The sequence below is a fragment of the Telopea speciosissima genome, chromosome 2 (genome assembly GCF_018873765.1).
Source record: "Telopea speciosissima isolate NSW1024214 ecotype Mountain lineage chromosome 2, Tspe_v1, whole genome shotgun sequence".
NCBI classification, from domain to species: domain Eukaryota; kingdom Viridiplantae; phylum Streptophyta; class Magnoliopsida; order Proteales; family Proteaceae; genus Telopea; species Telopea speciosissima.
This window is the reverse complement of record NC_057917.1, coordinates 46,290,235-46,313,133: the sequence shown is the minus strand read 5'-3', so window position 1 is coordinate 46,313,133 and position 22,899 is coordinate 46,290,235. Positions and strand designations below refer to the sequence as shown.

Genomic DNA, 22,899 nt, shown 5'->3' with positions numbered 1-22,899 from the left:
GAAGGCCCTTTTCATTGCACTGAATCTAAACTTCCATAAAGTGATTATCAAAAGTGATAATCTTCTGCTGGTCTCCCTACTACAAGCTGGTCCTGAGGGAGCTGATTCAAAGTCGATCCCATGGCGTATTAGGAACATCTTGTTTGATTGCTTCAATTGCATTCCCTTACTCTCAGAAGTGTATTTTTCCCACTCACTTAGGGAGGCCAATTCTGTGGCTGACTCTCTGGCCACGCTAGCTGCAGAGAATCAGCTTTCTTCCTTTTGGTTTCCAACCCCTCCCCCCTCTATTTCCTTGTTGTTATTTGCTGACTCGGTGGGAACATTGTTCCCTTATTAATAAAGAGTTCTTATCAAAAAAAAAAAAAAAATCAAAAGGGTTCCGACGGTCAAGATCATCCAATCAACTTTTGGCATGATGAAATACCAACTTAAATGTTTGGGACCTACCATTAACTGGACCCCATCTATACAATAAATATACATATGGGCCCATCGCACCGTCCAGAACAAGAGTTGGAGTAGCCCAACCTATTATGGGTTTGTACACGTAAAACCCATGAGTTATCTTGAGACCTATTGACTTAGACCCCAAAAATGCTGCTAGGTTCCTTTTTAGTCTGGGCTTGCATCTCTCATCCTGAAACACTCGATTCAACCAGGAAAACACTCGATTCAACCAGGAAAAGAATTCTCTCCAATTCACTATAAAAGTGCAGTGCGGAGTAGTTTTGGGTGGAGAGATCGACACTTGGCAGATGCGGTGACATTCAACAGTGCTGAGCTCAAGAAAAAAGAAGAAAAAAAACTGGGCCAATGAGCTTGGACCATTGGATGTCGCACCTACCAATGTCAACCTCTCCACCCCAAATTGCATCGCCCTACACCATTAGGGAGTTGGAGAGGATCTAAATCCATTCAACCAACCCTGAACTGAACCTTCCATTAGGGTGGGGGATGGGAGATGGGGAGAGAGAGAGAGAGCCACAATAATTAGCTTAAAGGAGTACATTAGTCTTCCTAAAGCTTAAACAACTACAACTACTTAACCTTAATTAAGATAAGCACAAGACTCCCAAAGTACAACAAAAGAAGTACAAGAGCATGAGCTCCAACATACATGCACTAGATACTTGAGAGAGAGAGAGAGAGAGAGAGAGAGAGAGAGAGAGAGAGGTTATAATGGGCTCATGAAGGTTATATTTTTTTAATTTTAAAATATTTTTCTGACCAGTACTAACAGATTCTAGGACCTATCCAACAAAACCGAGATTTTTTTTTTTTTTTTACTTTAGACAAATCTAGAATGATTTTAACCAATCCGGCTTGGTATCGAATCGATTTCGGCGTTGACCGATCCTGGGATTAAGAACCTTGAGTAGGAAACATTAACATTATACCTTAAAAAATGGAAAAAATTTCATGGGCACCCCCTATAAGTTTATCGAATATCACGGATATCCCAAAAACTATCAAAATATTAAGGAAAAATTTCATGGACATCCCTATGTAAGTTTGTCGAAAATCATAGAAACTATCAAAATATCATAGACAACACCTTACTTTATGACTTTATTTTGACTTAGTCCACTCCGTTAGGTCTGTGCAGTTAAATCGCTGTTAAGTCTTTTATAATGGCGAAATTACCCTTACCATAGGGTGAACTTACCATAATACTCTAGGGATAAAACTCCAAATACAAACCATTCTCTTCATCATTGAAGACCTGCAACTCAAAGGGAGGCGACCATTACGAGCACCATCGACGACCTGCACCCTTCCTCCTCCTCCGCCTCCACCTGCGACAAACTCATACTGAAAGCAAACTCATATTGAAAGCAAAATTTCATAGACATCCCCTATAAGTATATGAAATATCACAGATACCCCAAACTATGCCAAAATATCACAGATAATCCTTACTTTTTGATTTTATTTCAATTTAATCCACTCTGTTAGATCTGTGCAGTTAAGTCACTGTTAATTATTTTATAATGGCAAAATTACCCTTACCACAGGGTGAACTTCCCATAATACCCTTAAGGGTAAAACCCTAGATTACAAACCATTCTCTTCATCTGTCTTCAATTCATGGCCGATTCCCAATTACTAAGCTCCTGTTCTGACCGAGAGACGCCATGGAATCAACACATGCAGCTGCCCCATTTGCAGAGGGAGTCTCTTGACAGAACCTAGCAGGGAATCCCATTGATTCCAACCAATTCGTCCTGCCTATCTGATTCCCTTGCCTCTCTGCCGGGATCGGTTGTAACCTCATCGGAATGGGCTCTGCCGGTGTCACTGGCTTCTAGGATCCCTGAATCTGGAAATCTTTCCTTTTCTCTTCAGGAATTGAAAGACCTCTACTGAAGGCCATCTCTAGACTTTGGGGGATTCTTCATAAGTCCTATCTTTTTTGTCACTTTTCCTTGCTTTTTCTACTGTTCCCATATGGATGCAATGATATAGTTGAAGTCAAAATCTCTGATTTCCTCCTCCAAGCTTAAATTGAATACAAATTGACGATTTTCTTATATCCCCTTCTTCTCCAAACTCCATTGTTCAAACTTCCCTGTAAAACCTTCCATCACCATTTGCAGACACTGCTCCAAAACTTGCAGACAAAAACCAGACTATACTCACCCCATAATCTTAGATGCTCAAGAACAGGGGTGAAAAGAAAAAAAGGAAAAACAATTCTGAGGAGGGAAAAAAAACCTGGAAAAGAAGAAATCTCCCCTTAATCAGAAAACAGAGATTTCTAAGAACTGATGAAAAGCCGAAAACTGATGGAAAATCACTCGTCGGAAAACTAACGGATCTCTCTCTCTGAAGATACAGGCAAAAAATCTTTATTTCTTTTGTTGGCAAAATGAGCCATAATAAGAAGAATGGATTAACTGAATTGGAAAAAAAATTGAAGAGCTCTTAAATTTTTGGTAAATCTGGTTTGTTCATACAGGAATTGAAGAGATGCACATCACCAACCACCAAAATTCTCACAAAATCTTTGCTGTAATCTTGAAGGACTATACCACCACCTTCTACCCTTTGGAAACAACTTAAATATGTTTTAAAAGCTTTCCCATAACAAAGAACCATCGATCTTGCATATTTGACTTTACCGCCGGTGGGTGAACTAATGCCAGAGTTGTCGCCTGGTTTTCTATAGGAAAGTTGAAGAAGATTAGAGGATGGGATTTCATTCTTAAATTTATTTATTCAAATAACTACTTGGGGGTTAAAATGGACATTTCCCGAGCTGTTCCTATCAATCCCTCCAGAACTTAGGGATGATTGCTTTATGGTTAACTTTGAAGATTGGCTTCGCCTAGGGGGTTTGTCTGGCAGGCCTATCCCTGTAGTTCAGATGCATTTAACTGCAAAAATAATTTTGATGGAGACTGAGAGACTTAGCCTTATGCCTGGGCAAGTAAAGGCCCAAAATCCTGAAGCCTTGCACCATCTCAGGGATCTCGTTATGTCCCTCTTGAACCCACTTCCAAAACTCCATCGAGGCTCAGAGCCCTTAACATTTCGGCCTGCACTGTTTTGTGGGGTTACTAGGGGATGGCGGGGTGGACAAGGGTGTGACATGGATAGGCAGGGTTCTGTTGTAATGGATGTTATGGAGCCGGTTGCTCTTGGGAAACCTGCCAGCAGTTTTGACCCCATTACTTCAGGATCTGGTGATGGACCGTTGGGAGTCATAAATTAGACTTCTACAGTGGACGATAATCCTGCGTTAGCCATGGTTAAGAAGACTTCTATAGAGGATTACATGCAATCTCCTAAAACCCAGCGGAATGTTAAGATACTTTTGGATACCCCCCCTAGTGCCACAATCTCCAGGGTCCCCTCTAGCAGGCCAGGTTCATTCTCCAAACAGAAATATCAAGCTGGGAGCTGTTATCCCTTTGGGCTTTGCTAATCCAAAAGAAAGTAGCAACAATCAATATAGGGAGATAGATCTGGTAGCCCCAGCAGAGACAAAAAATCAAGCCGCTAATGGTGATAATTTGACCCTGGCACAAGTTGCAAAAATTATTCTTGTTACCCCTCCTGCAGCAGTTGAGGACTTTGCTCCTTTAGCTATGGTTATTGAAGAAATTGAGCTAGAATACGAGGATAGAGCACATGCGCTAAAATGGAAAGCTACCTATATGCCAAGTCCTGTGCTTAAAAAGTTCCAACGACTTCAAATATCACCGCGTTTCAATCTTGGAGTTCACCCTCTGGCGCTATTCACCTCTCACTCCCCCCAAAGGGGGATCAAAGTACAAGCCCGGAAATGACATTTACTTTTCTCGTCAGTATCGTCCTCCGCAAATACTGAAAGGGTTTGGGTGGCTGCCCTTAACCAGCCCCCCTAAGGAGCCATGAGTTTACTGGTATGGAACTACCAAGGGATCGGTCGCCCCTTGACAGTCCAATATCTTTGTAGAACGGTTTCTATAAAGCGACCGTGTTTAGTTTTCCTTATAGAAACTAAACAAACTGAGGATTATATGGAGAAGATAAAGAAAAGGTTAGGTTTTCCTTTTTCCTATTTTTTTAACTTATTTGATAAATCAGGTGGTTTAGCCCTATTTTGGAATAATTCAGTCTCACTCTCAATTCTTTCTTCTTCTGTTAGGCTAATAGATACACACGTCATGGCTTCATTTCTACCACAATCAGTAAGAATGTCGTTTATATATGGTGAACCCCGCTGTGAGCTTAAGAATGGATTCTGGCACGAGCTATCTCAATTAGGAAGGACTATCTCTGGGCCTTGGATTTGACTTGGAGATTTCAACGAAGTATTATCAATAACAGAGAAATCTGGAGGCAGATTGAAGAACCAAGCCGAAATAGGCCATTCCAAGATGCTATCAATGATTGTGGATTGGTAGAGATGCATTTCTCTGGGCCTGCTTTCTCTTGGTCTAACAAGCGATCAAGAGCTGATTTGATCTTATCAAGCATTGATAAAGTTTTTTGTAATGGGGAGGCTCTTCGAACCCTTAGCTGTGTGGATATCCATTGCCAGGCTATGGTTGGTTCAGACGATACACCGCTTCTGGCGCAGCTCTTAGCCCCAAATAGGAAGAAAGGTAAAACTTTTTATTATGAAACAAAATGGGAGGGTCACCCAGACCTCCCAAATGTGATCTCTAGCTGTTGGGCCTCTCATTTTTATGGGTCACCTTCTTTCCTTCTAGCCCGCAAATTGTTTAGTTGCCAGGTTAGGCTTAAGAAATGGAGTAATGACCAGTTCCAAAACAACAGTATAGAAATTGCAAAGATTAGTGCTACCCTCTCCTCCATACAAAGTTCTCCCACTCGACCTTTTTTACAATTAGAGGAAGGCCAATGCTGTAGGAGGTTGGAGGAGCTTTTACTTTAAGAGGAGAAATATTGGACACAATGCTCTAGGGTTAAGTGGCTTCAGGTTGGAGATAGGAATACCTCTTTCTTTCATACAGCTACTGCCTGTAGGAGGCAATATAACCATATATCTAGGCTCTCTGGGCTGTCGGGAGCTTGGATTATCGAAGAAGTAGAGCTCTCTCAACATATTGTTGATTTCTTCTCTGACGTTTATAAGACGTCGAATCCTATTGGCATTGACAGCTTTTTGGATTGTGTGACCCCCTGTGTCTCCCAAGAACAGAATGTTGCTCTTTGCCATCCTTTTTCTGAAGAAGAAATAAAGTTAGCTATGTTTTAAATAGGAGCTGATAAAGCCCTTGGTTTAGATGGACTCCCTGCCAAATTCTATCAGACCCACTGGAACATTGTAGGGAAGAATGTGGTTAGTGCTGTGCAGTGGTTCTTTGAAACCGGGCACATGCTTAAGGAGTTTAACCGTATAGCCATTGTGTTAATCCCTAAACAGAAACACCCTGAAAATATTACCCAGTTTAGGCCTATCAGCCTTTGTTGTGTCTTTTACAAGGTCATTGCCAAGTATCTTGTCAATCAGCTTAAACCTTTTTTAAACTCTTTAATCAGCCCATACCAAAGCGCCTTCATCCCTTCAAGAGCAATCTCAGATAATGTTTATGTTGCTCATGAAATTCTCCATCAAATGCGCTCCTCTAAGTCCAAATCAGGGTTTATGGCCATGAAACTTGATCTCTACAAATCCTATGACAAAGTGGAATGGATTTTTCTCCAGAGCCTTTTAGTTAAGATGGGGTTCGAGGGAAAATGGATTAATTGGATTATAGAATGTGTTTCTACTGTTTCCTACCACATTAAGGCTAATGGATCTGTTATTAGAAGAGTCCTCCCTCAGCGTGGACTCATACAAGGATGCCCACTTATTCCTTAACTTTTTATCCTTTGCCAAGAGGCCTTTTCTTCTTATCTATTGAAGGCTGAGCTTAGTAATCAAATCAGGGGCATCAAAACCAGTCGAACTGGCCCTCAGGTCACTCATCTTCTCTTTGCGGATGATTGTATGTTATTCTCAAAGGCAAACCTTGCTAACAGTGAGACTCTGTTATCTTTATTAACAGATTATTGTTTGGTATTAGGATAGTCTGTTAACATCCGCAAGTCTGCATCCTGTTTAGCCCTAGGGTACCCTCTCAGACTAAAGATGCAATTGCCCTTGCTTCTGGTTTCCCGGTGGTAGAGAATCATGGGAAATATTTGGGTCTGCCAACAGACTTTGGTCACTCTAAGAAAATGCTTTTCTCTAGTGTTACTGAAAGGGTACAATCTCACTTATCTGGGTGGAAGGAATCTCTCCTATCTCTTACGGGAAAGGAAGTCCTAGTTAAATCGGTTGCTACTTGCATCCCAACTTATGCTATGTCTATGTTCTCCCTACCCTGTTCTACCATTGATGATATCACCAGCCTTATACGTCAGTTCTGGTGGAAAGATAGGAAAGGCAAGGGAGTTTGTTGGAAGAAATGGGATGTCCTTTGTTCCCGCAAGGCTGTAGGTGGTTTGGGGTTTAGAGACTTGGGGTCTTTTAATCTTGTGCTCTTAGCTTGGCAAGGGTGGCGCATTCTCCATAATAGCGAGGCCCTTTGGGTCAGAGTCCTTAAGGGAAAATATTTTCCCAACTCGTCATTTCTCGAAGCTAAGAGTAAGCAGAATTGTTCTTGGGGCTGGCGAAGCATCCTTAGAGGTAGCGATTCCCTTTCTCTTGCCTTGCGAAGACGTATAAGTAATGGCCAAACTACTAGAACTTTTGAGGATGCTTGGGTTGCTTCTCTCCCTGGGGGGCACATTTCTAGTTGTTATCTTAATAATAAATATACTTTGGTCTCTAATCTCTTCCATCCGATGACTAGAGAGTGGGACTCGCAGGCTCTGTTAAACCTGTTTTCACCTAGTGAGGGGTTGGCTATCAGGTGTCTCCCTTTACTTACCTCAAATGTTGTAGACAGTTGGGTTTGGGCTCCTACAAAAAATGGTAGTTTTTCGGTTAAATCAGCTTATCACATCATCTTTGGGGCTACCTTTTCTCACCCTTCCTCTTCTTCCGACTCGTTTTGGAAGTGGTTATGGGGGTTGAAGCTTTTCCCTAAAATCAAATTGTTTTTGTGACGTGCTAGTTCGGATGCCCTTGCAGTGAATGACCTCCTTTTTCGGAGATCTTTGGTGCAGTCTCCCTATTGTCCTTTCTGTAATAATATTGAAGAGTCCATTGTTCATACTTTAGTCCTTTGTCTTTTTGCCTCCACCGTACGGCGTTTTTTGCCTCATAGAATTGACACTCAACTTTTTAATGGCTCAAGCTTTAGGGATTGGGTTTCTTTTTTAGGAGTAATAGGGCAAAACTGCCAAAACATAGGCGATTTTACTTTGCATTGGACTTCCCTTTGTTGGGAGATCTGGAATACTAGAAATAGATTCGCTTTCAAGTTTGTTCAACCTGATCTCCATACACTAATGTCTTCCTTTTATTTGTTTTTGGATGAAAGTACGATTGGTCTACAAACATCCCCTCCACCAAGCTCTATACCCTCGGCAAAGGTGGTGCCCCCGTTACGGCCTCAGGTGTCCTGTTGTTACGCTATTATTGATGGAGCCTGGTCTGCTAGCTCTTGCAAAGGTGGCTGTAGCGTTATAATGCTGGATGATTCTGGATCGTTCTTAGTGGCCCGTTGCAAAGCTTCAATTGGTAGTTCTGCCGCGTCCCTTGAAGCTGAGGTTGTCCATGATGCTGTCCTTCTCGCCAGCAGGCTCCACTTGCCTAGGTTGCAGATTCTCTCGGATTGCCTCTCGGTTGTCCTTGCTCTTCAAGGGTTGCCGTCTACTTTGGACTGGGTAGCAAAGATTGTGGTTGATGATATCCTGTCACTGTGTAGTAGTTTTTCTTTTATTTCTTTCTTGTATGTTTCTCGAGACCGTGTTAGAGGAGCTCATCTTCTTGCTAAAGGAGCTTCTAGGTTTACATCGTTTCGGTACTGGTGGTCCCTACCACCCCCCATTCTTGTACATTTTTCAGTCGGCCAGAGTTTCTCTGTTGTCGATTTCTCTTAATAAAATTTTCTGTTCTTGACCCAAAAAAAATGGACATTTCAACTTTGGGTGCTAACTATACTTAACATTACGGGGAAAATTGATACTTTGACATAGTTTAGGGTGTTCGTGATATTTCATATACTTACAGGGGGTGTCCGTGAAATTTTCCCTTTTTTAAAAAGAAAAAAGGATGACGGTGTTTTTTGGGTCTTATTAAACTCTGTTGCGGTAGGAGTCTAAAAAGCCAAAAGGACTATATAATGTACCATTTGTAGGTATCATGACCTATCGTGATTGGATTGGAAATAATTATTAAAAGAAAAAATAAAAAATAAAAAATAAAGATAAGAAAAGGAAATGTAACAAAGTCAAAAGGTTATCGTGGTTGTTTTTTTGGTAGACGTCAAAAGGTTATCTTTTAGTTTTATAAATTCTTTTTTTATAAGTCAAACCTTTTCATAATTAAAAATATGAATAAATAAATAATCCAAACACAGCCGAACCAATTTACTATACAGTTTATGACAAGACAAACAGGGTATCTTCTCCTGTTTATATGAAGGCATTACCGGACATGGACATGCGGGCAACAAATGCAGCCGCCAAGCCTCTTTACAAGGTGAATTTCAGTCGAGCATAAACTTTTTCCTTCAAAATTTTAGGTCCTTCATTAATAAAAAAAAAAATAAAAATTGTGGAAGAGAAACAGTTTAGAATATTGTGTTTGGAACAGTTTTTGAAACTGTTTCTATTTCCATAAGGTTTATTTGTGTTCTGATTTAAATTGCCATTACTTTACAGAGAGTTAGAGTCGCCACTCTTGCACTTAAGGGTTTTGGACCCTTCAGGACGCAATGGCGGTGGTTTTGGGGTCTAATTTTAAATTGTTTTGCATGAACAATGCTATTTTTGTTTGGTTTTGTATTCTTGAATCCCTAATTGATATATAATGTATCTGTGGGTTGAATCGAATTGAATCAATTGAACTGAATCAAACCAGTTTTGATAATCAGATTAAATCGATAACCCTGTTAAGAGACCCAATTATCCGACCTATCGAGTCAACACCCGTAGGAATTCTATTACCAATGGCGACTATTATCGATGTTGACTGGCAATTGACCGACGTCGTTGACCAGTTTATGCATTATTTTTGTTTCAGTTTAAGTCAGAAACACTTTAAAATATGTATTCCTATAAATATCTCTGTCTATACCTATTTATGAATTGGTTTATGTTTACCATGAACTTGAAAAGTTATTCATGACCAAATGTAGATAGAAAATTCATGGCATTTTAATGCATACATGACATGTTCGGAACACCATATGAATAAATTGGATGTATTTATCTTGTATACTAAGAGCTTTCGCACATTTTTAGTTGTACAGTGTATTGGAAAATCGTGAAAGGATTGGGTGAAATTCACCAAAGTGGCACATCCTATTCTTTTATGGTTTTATCTCCGCATCAAAATTGGTGAAATATGCCCAAAGGTGATGTAAGTAAACAAATATTAGAAAAGACAATAACCTAGGGGTTCCTTCTGCCCAAAGATTTAAATTTTTTTTGAAAATTGTTGTTCTTTTCGCAGTAAATACAGATTAACAAGCATTCTTAGCTCAAATGATTGGAATGTAATAATAGTTGTGCCCCTTATTTGGTTTATTTAGTTAGACTGTATAATCTACATGAAAAAGTGTTTAACCCTTGGACTGTTAGGTTCTATATGGCAACTTTTCTGTTTTAAAAACTCGATTCTGGGTCCGAAACATTTCTTTGTGTTTCTGTGTTTTTTTTGAATGCTTCTGGGTCCTAAAATGTTGTATGGTAACATTGAAAAAAATGTATCTGTAACTAAAAAGAAACAGAAACTTGTATGGGTTGCACTTAACAGATCGTTTCTCAACTAGTGTTATATCAACAGAAAGATCAAAGATGATGGCTTCTTGCATGAATTTTTCAACGACAACCCTAACAGAAAAGATTCAAAGTGATACCCTAAAGGTCTAACCCTCTAAATTCTAACCGATAGAAGAGCTGTTGTGTCTGCTCCTTGCAAATCCTTGAATGTAGCATATGCAAGCTGAGAACTTTTAGATTCTCTAATATTAGGTGATGCAAGCTTTCTTCATAATTGAGCTAGTAAACAAGCAAACAGATACATAATAATCAAAACTCTCCATTAAACCTTAAATACACAGATGCACTTGGAGAGAGAGAGAGATGGGTTCATAAACTCTAAATCCAAGTAAGAATTCGATACAAAGGGACCACAATAACTAGTAGGACAAACTTATCCACGTAATTGATGAGAACAGTCAATTCAAACACAGCCTTTTAAGTTTAGACATGCAGTCCAGGCACATACCACACACCCCATAACCTAAACATCCATTACAATTCAGGTCATAGTATTAGTGGAGCTATTTCTCCTCACCCTTTCACCATCAACTTTCTCCTTAAGATCACTTGATCCATTACCTACTCCAATGAGTGGATTGGTCAATAACCCCATCTATTCAATGTTAAGGAAGATCAGTGTTTTTGTTATCAATGGGTAATAAACTGGAAGTGATTAACTCTGTAATAAAAGAGGCCAAAACTCTAAATCCAGGCAATAATTCAAATTCATCTTCCATTCCAAAAATAGCTTGAAATAATAACAGTATCAATTCAATCTCATAGTTCATAGGTCTGATGTTTCACTGACCCAGGGTGCAGAAAAACCCAGAAATACATTGATGTATCATTCGTTCCAGATATTTTTAGCATACACAAGAAGCTACAAATCATTACTATTTGATTCATGAAAATCCGCTGCTTAATTGCTCAACATCTCTCTGAAACTAAATTCCTTTTAAATAATTTGAAATTTCTGCACTAAAAGATGAGATAGGAAAGCACAAAATGTAGATATAACAATCAAAATCTGAGCAATGCATATTACTAGAGGAGGGTTTCTTAAACGGTTTAAACAATACTGCAATCAACACCAAGTACATTAACATAGCAAATAAGAAAGACTCATTTCGTGAAATTGAAATAGGTAGATCACTGATATATTTTCGCATAGAATTAGCCCCTGCTTGAGCCTTAGATGTTAGAATTTTAGTTCTAATAAAATTCTATATGGACATAATTAAATCCCTAAACCAGGCTAATTAGGGTTTTGGTCTAATAAAGTGGGGTCATTAAGTTATATTAGAAGTCTAATATGGACTGGCTTAGTGTGGGCCAGATAGATTCCTATTGGGACTGTGATGAGTTAGACCCTATAGGGATTACTATATAAGGAGAGCTAGGTCCCCCCTCTACCCAACACAACTTATTATTCTCAATTGCTATTGAGGAGTGCATTCTAGAAAGAGAGGGAGATATTCAGTGTTCGTCGTCCCTGCGCATTCGGTATTCTCATCAGGCCAGTTACTTTGGGAATAGAGGGGAAGCGCCTAGATCTTTGTTCTTTATTTTTCGCTGCAATCATCATCACTATGGATGCGAAACAAGGTCAGTGGTTCTATCCCTATTTTCTATTATTTATTTGATTGTGTTCTTGAACGCCCTATGGAGATCCTGGCTTTTGGGATTTTGTCCCTATTCGGATCGATTTATTCCAACATGTGGTATCAGAGCCTCCATAGATCCGTTCTTGAACCTATATGGATTCAAAATAATAGAACATAATAAGGGAATCGAAAATTTTTCGATTCGAATCAAGGTTTTTAGGGTTTTTTCCAGTTTTCCAAAAACCCGTACGGACACTGGCATTCTGCCGATTTTTTTAGCCGGCGAAAACAGAATCTGATCACATGGGGGCGTAGAGCTCGCAAAATCAGAGTTTTCGGTGGGTGGATCACCGCCGGCGGCTGCCGGACGCGCTCTCACGCGCCGGCGGCAGCCGCGGGTGATCTTCACTCGCCGGCAGATGTTATAAAAAAAAAAAAAAAAAAAAAAACAAAGAATCTGGGTTTTGCTATCGTGCGCCTGATTCTATGTACAGACGATGCTAACGTGCGCCTCTCGGGTCGGGTCAACCCGATTTTTGACCCGAAAACCCGACCCGTTGACCCGCCTAATGGCCCGATTTGGCCTGACCCGAACCCGGATGGACCGGGTCTGAACCGGTTCGATCGGACCGGGGGTTGAACCAAATTGATTTGGTTTGACTTTCGGACCGTTTGACCAGTACAGTCAACCAGATTTTGACTTGAACTTTGATCGGGCTTTCTGGGGGCTACGAGACTCCATTTGGGGTCCCGTTTTTTGCGTTGGCTCTGTTTTTCTGTGCTCTACACAGTGGTGCCATCTGTTTTGATCAGATATGAATATTTTAAATATTTTTGGTATTCTTTTGATGCATGCCCTTTATATAATTTATCGGTTCGTTCTATTGGGAACCGAACCAATTTCTCAATTGCTGGAATACCTACCTTGATGAACAGTATTATTATTATTTTTGTGTTAATTTTAAGACATTTAAAGCCCCTTGTCATAAAGTATAAAATAACACAATTTGTTTAAGGATGTAAGTAATTTTGGAATATCCCAAGAGAGGGTTCCATGGGTTCGACAGGATGCAGCCGCCAAAGCGACCTTCCTTGTTGGATTTGTGAAACACCGGTCTCATACAGTTGTGGGGTGTCCTTCAACTCTAATGTGTGGTCATACACCCAAAGGTGGTGGTCATGTATTGGTACTTGAAGGGGTACATATACAGTATGCTTGTGAATAGGTTGACCCTAGAATTCTGCACACCCAAAGGTGGTGGATTTTGAAAGTTGAGCTGTATTCCCATGGCCACTGGTATGTAGGGATTTTTACAATTGCATATTGAGAATTCAGCCCAAAGGTGATTTCACAATGATGTGTGTAAAATTCTCATTAGCTTATAAAGTTTTCAAGCTGTACTTGCATCATTTTAATTATTATACTGTTCATTGTTTAAATTTTCAGTTACCTTCTCTGTCAATAATAACATGGTTACTATTGAGCTCCTCACTGGGTCAAACTTTAAGAAGTGGAAAGAGGACATTATGTTTGCTATGGAAATGGCAGATGTGCACACGTCCCTTGTTATGGACACACCAATGGAACTAACTGCTGATAGTACTGAGGATGAAAAGTCTGTGCATGCTGCATGGCAAAAGAGTAATCGACTCAGTATACTGTCCATAAAGAGGTCGATACCGGAACACCTAAAAAGTGGTCTGCCTGAGAAATGTACTGCCAGGGAATTGCTAGATGCAATTTCCAAGAGATACAAAGTTTCATCGAATGCTGAGATTGGGACACTTCTGCAAGGGTTATTTAATATGGAGTATGATGGTTCTGGGGGTGTTAGGGATTACATTATTAGGATGGTTGATTACCAAACTAAACTCAAGGCCTTAGACATTCCTCTTCCAGATGCCCTAATTGTCCATCAAGCCTTAAATACCCTACCTTCTGAATTTGGCATCATAAAAACCAACTACATTTTCCAAGATGGAGTCTGGAGCATTAATGACCTAATTTCTAGGGTTGTGTCTGAGGAAGAGAAACTGAAGAAAGAGAAAAAGCCTACGCCCTATTTACTTCCAAAGCCCGTAAGAGTAAAAAGTCTAAAAACCATACTCATAAGTCTCGCAATAAACACGATCGGACTAACAATTTGGGACCCAAGAAAGACTCTTTGAAGAAAGAGAGTGATCGCTGCTTCTTTTGCAAGAAGAAGGGTCACATGAAGAAGGATCGACAAATACAAGGCTTGGTTACTCAAGCCCAAGCAGCCATCAGTAATAATTCTTTGGCTTTTGTTTGTGAATCCAATCTATCAGAAGCCCCATCCAGTTCTTGGTGGCTAGATAGCAGTGCAACTAACCATGTTGCTTTTACCATACAGGGGTTCATAAACCGGAGGAGGCCAAACAAGGATGAATCAAGGCTGGTCGTAGGAAATGATGGACATTCTGACGTAGAGTTCGTGGGAGATGTCATTTTATTATTAGATTCTGGTTTTAAATTGACTTTAAAGAACACTTTTTATGTACCGTCCTTTAGGTGGAATTTGATTTCGGTTTCAGTTTTGGACATTAGTGGTTTCTATTTTGAAATAAAGAATACTATGGTTAATTTATTTTTTAATTCAACTAAAGTTGGTTCCTGCTTTATGTCCAACGGATTGTACAGATTGTGTTTGTCTCCCACTGATATCTACGTCTCCTGTAATGTTGAAAGTGTTGTTTCTAAAAGACCCTTACCTAAAGAACGGTCTTTCACATTGTGGCATAAGCGGCTAGGTCATATTTCTAAGGCAAGAGTGGAAAGGCTGATAAAGTCTGACATCCTGCCTACTCTCAAAAGTGATCTAGAAACTTGTGTAGACTGTTGTAAGGGAAAGATGACCAAAATAAAGAAGAAAACTGCAGTCCGTAGTTCTGACCTGTTAGAGGTCATTCACACTGACATCAGTGGTCCCTATTCAGTCACATTGTGTAAAAATTTTTATTTCATCACTTTTACAGACGACTATTCCCGATATGGATACCTGTACTTAATTAAAGAAAAGTCTGAATCTCTTGACAAGTTCAAGATTTTTAGGACTGAAGTTGAGAAACAGTTAGGGAAAGTTATTAAAATTGTTAGATCTGATCGTGGGGGTGAGTATTATGGCAGACATGGCGATGCTGGACAGCTTAAGGGCTCGTTTGCCAAATACCTTGAGGACTCTGGAATAGTTAGTCAGTTTACTATGCCAGGAAGTCCTGAACAAAATGGGGTCGCCGAAAGGCGTAACCGTACCCTTATGGACATGGTGAGGAGTATGGTTAGTAGGACAAATTTACCTAAGTTCTTATGGGGTGAAGCCTTGAAAACTGCTCTTTATATCCTTAATCGTGCACCTACTAAAGCCGCTCCTCTTATACCTTTTGAGTTATGGATAGGCCGTAAACCCAGTTTAAACCATCTTAGAGTTTGGGGGTGCCCTGCAGACGTGAAGTTGTATAATCCAACTTTAAACAAGTTGGATCCCAAGACTACTCGTTGCTACTTTGTCAGCTACCCAGATCATTCAAAGGGATATAAATTTTATAATCCCTGCGGAGGCACTAGGATTGTGGAGTCACAGACAGCGAAGTTTCTGGAATTTGATGTGGCCGAAAAGAATGACTGTTCTCAGACTGTTCAAGATAGTCACATGGTTGGTACATCGGTACCCATTCTTCTACCTATTCAGACTGATGTGGGGCATACTGTGCCATTGGTTACACCTGCTGGAGTTCAGGAGCCTGATATTGATACCGTCCCCGACATTCATGTAGCACCTGTTGAGATTCCTCTTATTCAGGATGCGGTTGAGGATCCTATCATTGATGTAGTTCCAGCTGAGATTCCTCAGATTCAGGTTGAGGCAGTAGTGGCACCATTACGGAGATCCACCAGGGAGAGAAGGTCAGCTATATCACCTATCTATGAGGTCTATCTGGGAGAACATGACTATGATATTGGTTGTGTGGTCGATCCAGTTACTTATTCAGGCGCTGTTTCTAGTCCTCAGTCAGATTTGTGGATAGATGCGATGAGAGATGAAATGCAATCAATGAAACATAATGATGTTTGGGAGCTTGTTGATTTACCTAAAGGTTGTAAGCCCATTGGTTGTAAATGGGTGTATAAAACCAAAAGAGATTCCAAAGGAAAAGTTGAGAGGTTTAAAGCCAGGCTGGTAGCCAAGGGATTCACTCTGAGAGAGGGAGTAGACTACAATGGGACCTTTTCTCCAGTCTCCTCGAAGGATTCCTTCAGGGTGATCATGGCATTGGTAGCTCATTTTGATATGGAGCTGCATCAGATGGATGTTAAAACCGCCTTTCTTAATGGCAATCTTGATGAGGAAGTATATATGGTTCAGCCTGAGGGTTTTGTAGTGGATGATTCAGATCATCTTGTGTGTAGACTCAAGAAGTCTATCTACGGTCTCAAACAAGCTTCTAGGCAGTGGTATTTGAAATTTGACAGTGTTGTGACTTCGTTTGGTTTTATGAAAAACAAAGTGGATCAGTGTATGTATCACAAGGTCAGTGGGAGCAAATTCTGTTTTCTCATTCTGTATGTGGATGACATCCTGCTTGCAAGCAGTGACCTAGGGATGTTGCATAATACAAAGCAACTTTTATCTAGGGAATTTGACATGAAGGACCTTGGTGAGGCCTCTTTTGTTCTTGGGATTGAGATCCATAGGGATCGTTCTCGCCGTTTATTAAGTCTTTCTCAGAGGGCTTATGTTGATCGTGTTCTGGAGAGGTTCAATATGCTGGATTGCAAACCTGGGAATGTTCCTATTCTCAAGGGTGACAAACTGAGTTCGACAAAGTGCCCGAAAAATAAAGCTGAGAGGATGAAATGAAGAAGGTGCCTTATGCTAGCGCACTTGGTAGTATCATGTATGCTCAGTGCATGCACGACCGGATATTGCTTTTGTGACGGGACTTCTTGGCGGTATCATCGAGATCCTGGTCTTAGTCACCGGGTTGCTGCTAAGAAAGTATTGAGGTACTTGAAGGGGACAAGAGATTATATGCTGACTTACAGACACGTTCCTGAACTCAAGCTAGTGGGGTATACAGACTCTGACTTTGCTGGCTGTGAGGATGACAGGAAATCCACATCAGGTTATGTTTTCTTGATGGCAGGAGGGGCAGTATCATGGAAGAGTAAAAAGCAGACATTGGTGACCACTTCGACTATGCAGGCAGAGTTTGTGGCATGCTATGGGGCTGCTACTCAGGCTATTTGGCTCAGAAATCTCATAAAGGAGTTGACTATTGTAGATTTTGTGGATAGACCCATCCAGATATACTGTGATAACAGCTCTGCTGTGTTGATTATAAACAACAATAAAGGACTTAGAGGGTCTAAACACATGGAGGTCAAGTATTTGACCATAAAGGAGAGAGTAAAGGAAGGTGACATTACAGTGGAGCATATTAGTACAGATGATATGGTTGCAGATCCCCTAACCAAAGGTCTTCGCCCTTGTGTTTTTGAGAGACATGTCATGGGCATGGGCTTAGTTGCATCATGGGATGTGGTTAGTTAGTGGGAGTTTGTTTTATTTTGCTTCATTTCAATTTAAAGTTTCTTTTCATCTGTATTTTTACCTTATGGTAAACTTTGATTTATATACATATCAGGTGTCATTGCATGCAGTTTCTTTTAAACACATGAGTATTTTATTTATTGACATGATGTATATATTTCTGATTTTAAAGTCTTAAGGAATGTGTTAACCTTAAGCAAGGCTGGGGCATTAAGTTGTTAGCCTAAAGGTATGTCTTGTAACACATAAAGTATAACTCGAGTTATTTATGATGAGACATACAGATTTGTTAGAATCACGAAGTTTATTTCTCTAGTGAGCCTGTGCCACTTAAAGAAGAGAAATTTTGGACTGATAAACGGATAATACATAAGGAATCACTGCGTGACTATTATCTCGTTGCCACACTACCACATTGTATCCATGTTAGTAGAGTTGAGGACTCTCGTGACCATGGAAGGCTCTGTGTCGCTTGATCATAGATGCAGTTACCACCATGATTCGGTGTCTAAAACTCTATGGGATAGGATTGACTTTCTAATATGACCTCTAGACCAATTTATTTTAAAAATTGTGCACATAAAGTTTTCTTAAAGAGTTGTTAGCCTGTGATTTGTTTTGGTCAAAACTGTTTTTAAATCCTTTTAAAAATAAGGAATTTAATGTAAGTCCAAGTGGGAGAATGTTAGAATTTTAGTTCTAATAAAATTCTATATGGACATAATTAAATCCCTAAACCAGGCTAATTAGGGTTTTGGTCTAATAAAGTGGGGTCATTAAGTTATATTAGAAGTCTAATGTGGACTGGCTTAGTGTGGGCCAGATAGATTCCTATTGGGACTGTGATGAGTCAGACCCTATAGGGATTACTATATAAGGAGAGCTAGGTCCCCTCTCTACCCAACACAACTTATTATTCTCAATTGCTATTGAGGAGTGCATTCTAGAAAGAGAGAGAGATATTCAGTGTTCGTCGTCCCTGCGCATTCGGTATTCTCATCAGGCCAGTTACTTTGGGAATAGAGGGGAAGCGCCTAGATCTTTGTTCTTTATTTTCCGCTGCAATCATCATCACTATGGATGCGAAACAAGGTCAGTGGTTCTATCCCTATTTTCTATTATTTATTTGATTGTGTTCTTGAATGCCCTATGGAGATCCTGGCTTTTGGGATTTTGTCCCTATTCGGATCGATTTATTCCAACATTAGATCCCCCTAATAAATGAACCTCGAAGACTTTCTGTATAGAGACAAAACTAGAAAGAGCAGAAACAAAAAGTACAAGCGGGCAGGATGCCATACCAGATAAGAAGCTGCACATAGTTGGAGGTACTTTGGGAGTGGCCATTTGTGGATCAGGGTTTATCATAAATCACAAATTAACCATCGGTGAGTCTTGGGATGAGGAGCAGAGGTTGTAGGTGAATCTTCACAGAGAAGTAGAGTCGGAATGTGAAGATGAGAGCTCGAGTCGCAGAGGTCGAGCGCAAAGATGGAGAGGACGAGTTGCAGAGGTCAAGCACGAAGAGGAGAGGTTGTGTAGCAGAGGTCATGAGCGAAGAGGAGAGGTCGTGCGCGAAGATGGAGAGGTTGAGTTGCAGAGATTTTGCGCGAAGATGGAGAGGGCGAGTTGCAGAGGTCGTCGTTCTTGCTTAGATGAGTTGAGAAGATGAGAGACCTTTGCGATTTAGGGCTACTTTTACACATTGTTATGTTTTAGATGGCAAATTCTATTATTGCTCTCGTCAACTTAAGTCGGACTTGTGTTTCTCCGAAAATTGATAGAAGTGTTTCTACCAAGTGAGAAACACCAATTTGGAATTTTGCAAATGTGTGCTAAAAGTATGCCAAGTGCCCGGTTTGTTTCAAAAAATAAAAAAATCAAACTGGACATACCATTCAGTTTTTAGTCCAAAAAAATGGAAAAATACCAAAAACACTAAAATAGAACATTACCATACAGAGCCCTAGCCTATTTGTTTGGGCAAAGTTTTTTATTAACATTGATTATGATATTTACCTTTATGTTTATGAAGAATTAATATTTCATTGTTCATTTTATTGGTACTCTTTTTATGATTTTATTTGACTAATGTTGTTTTAACGGTAATAACCAAAGTCGGTTTGCCAAAGTAATGATTAATATCAAAGTTTATTGCTAGAAGGATATTCTTAAGTAGACTAATTATAAAATCAAAGAAAGTACATATATGAAATATTATTTCCATGGTTATATCTATCTCAAGGCGGTTCATGTTAATAAATGGACTTTTGTTTGTAATGACAGAAAGTTGTTTGTCATATATTGGGGTATATCTTCTGCTATCGTTTAACATGAGTATGTTTATTGGATGAATCAACGTTTTGTGATAATTATTTGTAATGTGATTCTATGGTCACACCACTCTATGGTGATTTTATAATTAATGTATCCCAAGTGGGAGACTGTTAGAGTTCTCAATTGAGTGAGCTTAATTAATTATAGAATTAATAGTTTGGTGGGAGTCTACGTACATGAACCGGATTGGTCTGTCAATCTTAGAGATAGGCCAATCCTATTCATTATGGAAGTGAAGTAGGGTTGGGGTAATATTATAAATACTATGGTCATGGGTCCCTGCAGTTTATGTTTGACATTCCTCTCTTCTCCCACAAAGAAGAGAAACAAATAAAGACTGACAGAAGCTTATAGAAGACTCGGATCAAGGTTGTGATCGTTGAGTATTCGAAAAATATTTTCTTGATTATTCACCATTAATAGACGAACAGTGCAATGTATGCTCAATTTCTTCTTTATGTTTCAGGAAAAAATTTTGCTACTACACTTGTATCAGGAATGTTCTTTCTACAAGGCTAGCAACCAAGGAAATGGAATAATTCGATCACTTACCCTTTGGGAAAATATCCTTTAAGATGTCATTTCCTTGGCTGCCAACCTTGTAGCAGGAACATTCCTGCTGCAAGTGTAGCAGCACAATTTTGTCCTATATTTCATTACATTGTGTTCTGAATTTATTGTATGGTTTATGATCGGAATTTCATAACAAGGCATCCTTGATTGTCTCAACTATCAAGAGAATAGACCAAGACAGGATAAGTTGTCCTTGTTCTAGATGCCGGATTTGATGATTGGAGCACCAACGATGACAAGACCATTTCTTGTAGAAACTCAATTAACCACAAAAGTACAACAACCCAGCGTAGATTATAATAGTTACGGGGCTTGTGGAAAGATAAGCACAGCACTCACAATTTACAACAAGAGAAGTACAAGAGCATGAGCTATGAGCTACAACATACAAGCATAGATAGTTGAGAGAGAGAGAGAGAGAGAGAGAGAGAGAGAGAGATATTAAAATGGGCTCATGGAGGGTCTAGAAAGTTTCTTCGCCTCTAGGGAGAGGAGCATGAGATCTGACGATGAAGAAGTTCTCGTACACAAGACCAGCAAGTCCACCACCAATAAGCGGTCCAACCCAGTAGACCCAATGATCGGTCCAAACACCGCTGACCAAGGCCGGTCCAAAGGATCTGGCCGGGTTCATAGAAGCACCAGAGTAAGGCCCACCAGCCAATATGTTAGCACCCACCACCAATCCAGTTAGCAGTGGACCAAACCCATCCAGAGACCCCTTTTTGGGATCAACAATGGTCGCATAGACTGTGAAAAGCAAGGAGAAGGTGAGAACTATTTCCATAATCACTCCTTGTAAGACTCCCATCCCACTGGCAAGTGTGTGAGCTGGTACCTCCTGCAATCATGGAATGAATTTTGAAGCTATAATTAATTAAGCATCCAATCGTCAAAGATCAAAATTAAGACAAATAATATTGGTAACTCAGCATACCTGTCCTTCGGTGAGGTATTTAAGGAGAATGCAAGCAAGGCAAGAAGCTAGTAATTGATCCATCCAGTAGAGGACAGATCTAAAGATGGTGATGTGACCCCCGACGGCGAGTCCCAAAGTGACAGCGGGATTGAGGTGGCCACCGGAGGTGTTGAATCCGGCGGAAATCATGACAGCCACGATCAGTGCATGGGCCACCGCAACCACAAACAGACCAACCAGGGAATCTCCAAGCATCTTACCTAAATTGATGAAGCAGATCCATCAGCTAAATAGTTAGTTAATTAATGAATGATTGAAATGGACCTGGCTCCTGTTCAACCGTGTTTAACCATGGGGAGAGCTGGACGTTTTAGCGTTCGGTAACCATCCCAAAAACATGAGTGGTCGTTTCACATGTGGGGCCCACCCTGTTAATCAGGCTGGACGTTTCAACTCCCGCTACTACTGGACAGAATCCATTTTCAATTGAAATATGAGATGAAAGGCAACACAACACAATTTTAAGTAGAGAGAGAGAGAGTACCGGCAGTCATGGCGGCACCGACGCCGGCAAAGACAAAGAGGAAAGTGCAGATGAATTCGGCAACCAGTGCCTTGAGGCAGTCAGGCTGGGTTGCCTCTTGACCATTGCCTAACGCGATCTTCCCCATCACTACCTGCTAATCAAACTATTACCAAACTCGAACACAGGGGTTGTAGAAAACTGAGACTATTGAGACTTAAATTGTAAATTGTGACTAGGAATATTAAGTGGAAGTTGATAAGAGCAGAGAGCAGCAGCGATGAGGATATAAATAATGGAATGGTGATGATGTTTTCCACTTGCCCTGCTGCGATCTTCCCCAGTCGAGACTGCATATACATCATCATTATTATTCTACTGCCAAGCTGCTCAGTAGGGCCGTGCTATTCAGACACGTTGAGGTGCACAATGATCGCCTTATTCCTACTCGGGCAAGGCGTTTGGGCAGGGTTAAGGCGGTCATTGCTGATGAGGCATAAAACATCCCACCTATCAGAGGCTGCCACGTGGCCGACCCGACCTCAGTCCAAGAACAGAGTTGGGCCGAGCAGGAAATTGGGCCGACCCCATCTCCGATAAGTCACCTGACAAAGCCTGAGTGGAGCGAGCTAGCCGGTGGCTGAGGCCGAGATTGTACGGGTCAGCCATAGACTCCTAGCCGAGCTCATGGCCGAGACCAACCTCCTGGGCCGACCTCCATTGCCGACCCCATGGGCCGACCTCGTAGGCCGAGCCCTCCTCCATTGAAGCTCCCATAGCATCCCACCGGGGATCTCCGGGCCACGTCAGCACATCCCGAGAATCACGGGATAAGGACCGAGCCACGATCCTAGCGCATCACGGAATCGCACTCTACATGGACTCTTACCTTAATAAGAGTCCGACCCCGAAAATAACTCTCCACTCCGCTCTACGCGAGAGAACCTTCCGAAAGAAGGACTCCTACCATACTAGGACTCTTCCAACCGTCTC

At 40.7% G+C, this 22,899-nt stretch overlaps 1 protein-coding gene and 1 long non-coding RNA gene across 2 annotated transcripts; one reads left to right on the top strand and one right to left on the bottom strand.

Annotated features, from left to right (window-relative positions):
- Positions 1–1,135: 1,135 nt before the first annotated feature.
- Positions 1,136–20,990, top strand: LOC122652425. The gene is made up of 2 exons (XR_006331595.1): positions 1,136–1,176; positions 20,871–20,990. It is a non-coding gene; the product is annotated as an uncharacterized LOC122652425 (long non-coding RNA).
- On the bottom strand, positions 20,910–22,067 carry LOC122652423 (aquaporin TIP4-1-like). The gene is made up of 3 exons (XM_043846158.1): positions 21,928–22,067; positions 21,402–21,643; positions 20,910–21,305 (listed from the first exon to the last, which is right to left on the bottom strand). The coding sequence occupies exons 1-3, from the start codon at positions 22,052–22,054 to the stop codon at positions 20,928–20,930; spliced, it is 747 nt and encodes a 248-aa protein (XP_043702093.1). The 5' UTR covers positions 22,055–22,067; the 3' UTR covers positions 20,910–20,927.
- Positions 22,068–22,899: the final 832 nt, after the last annotated feature.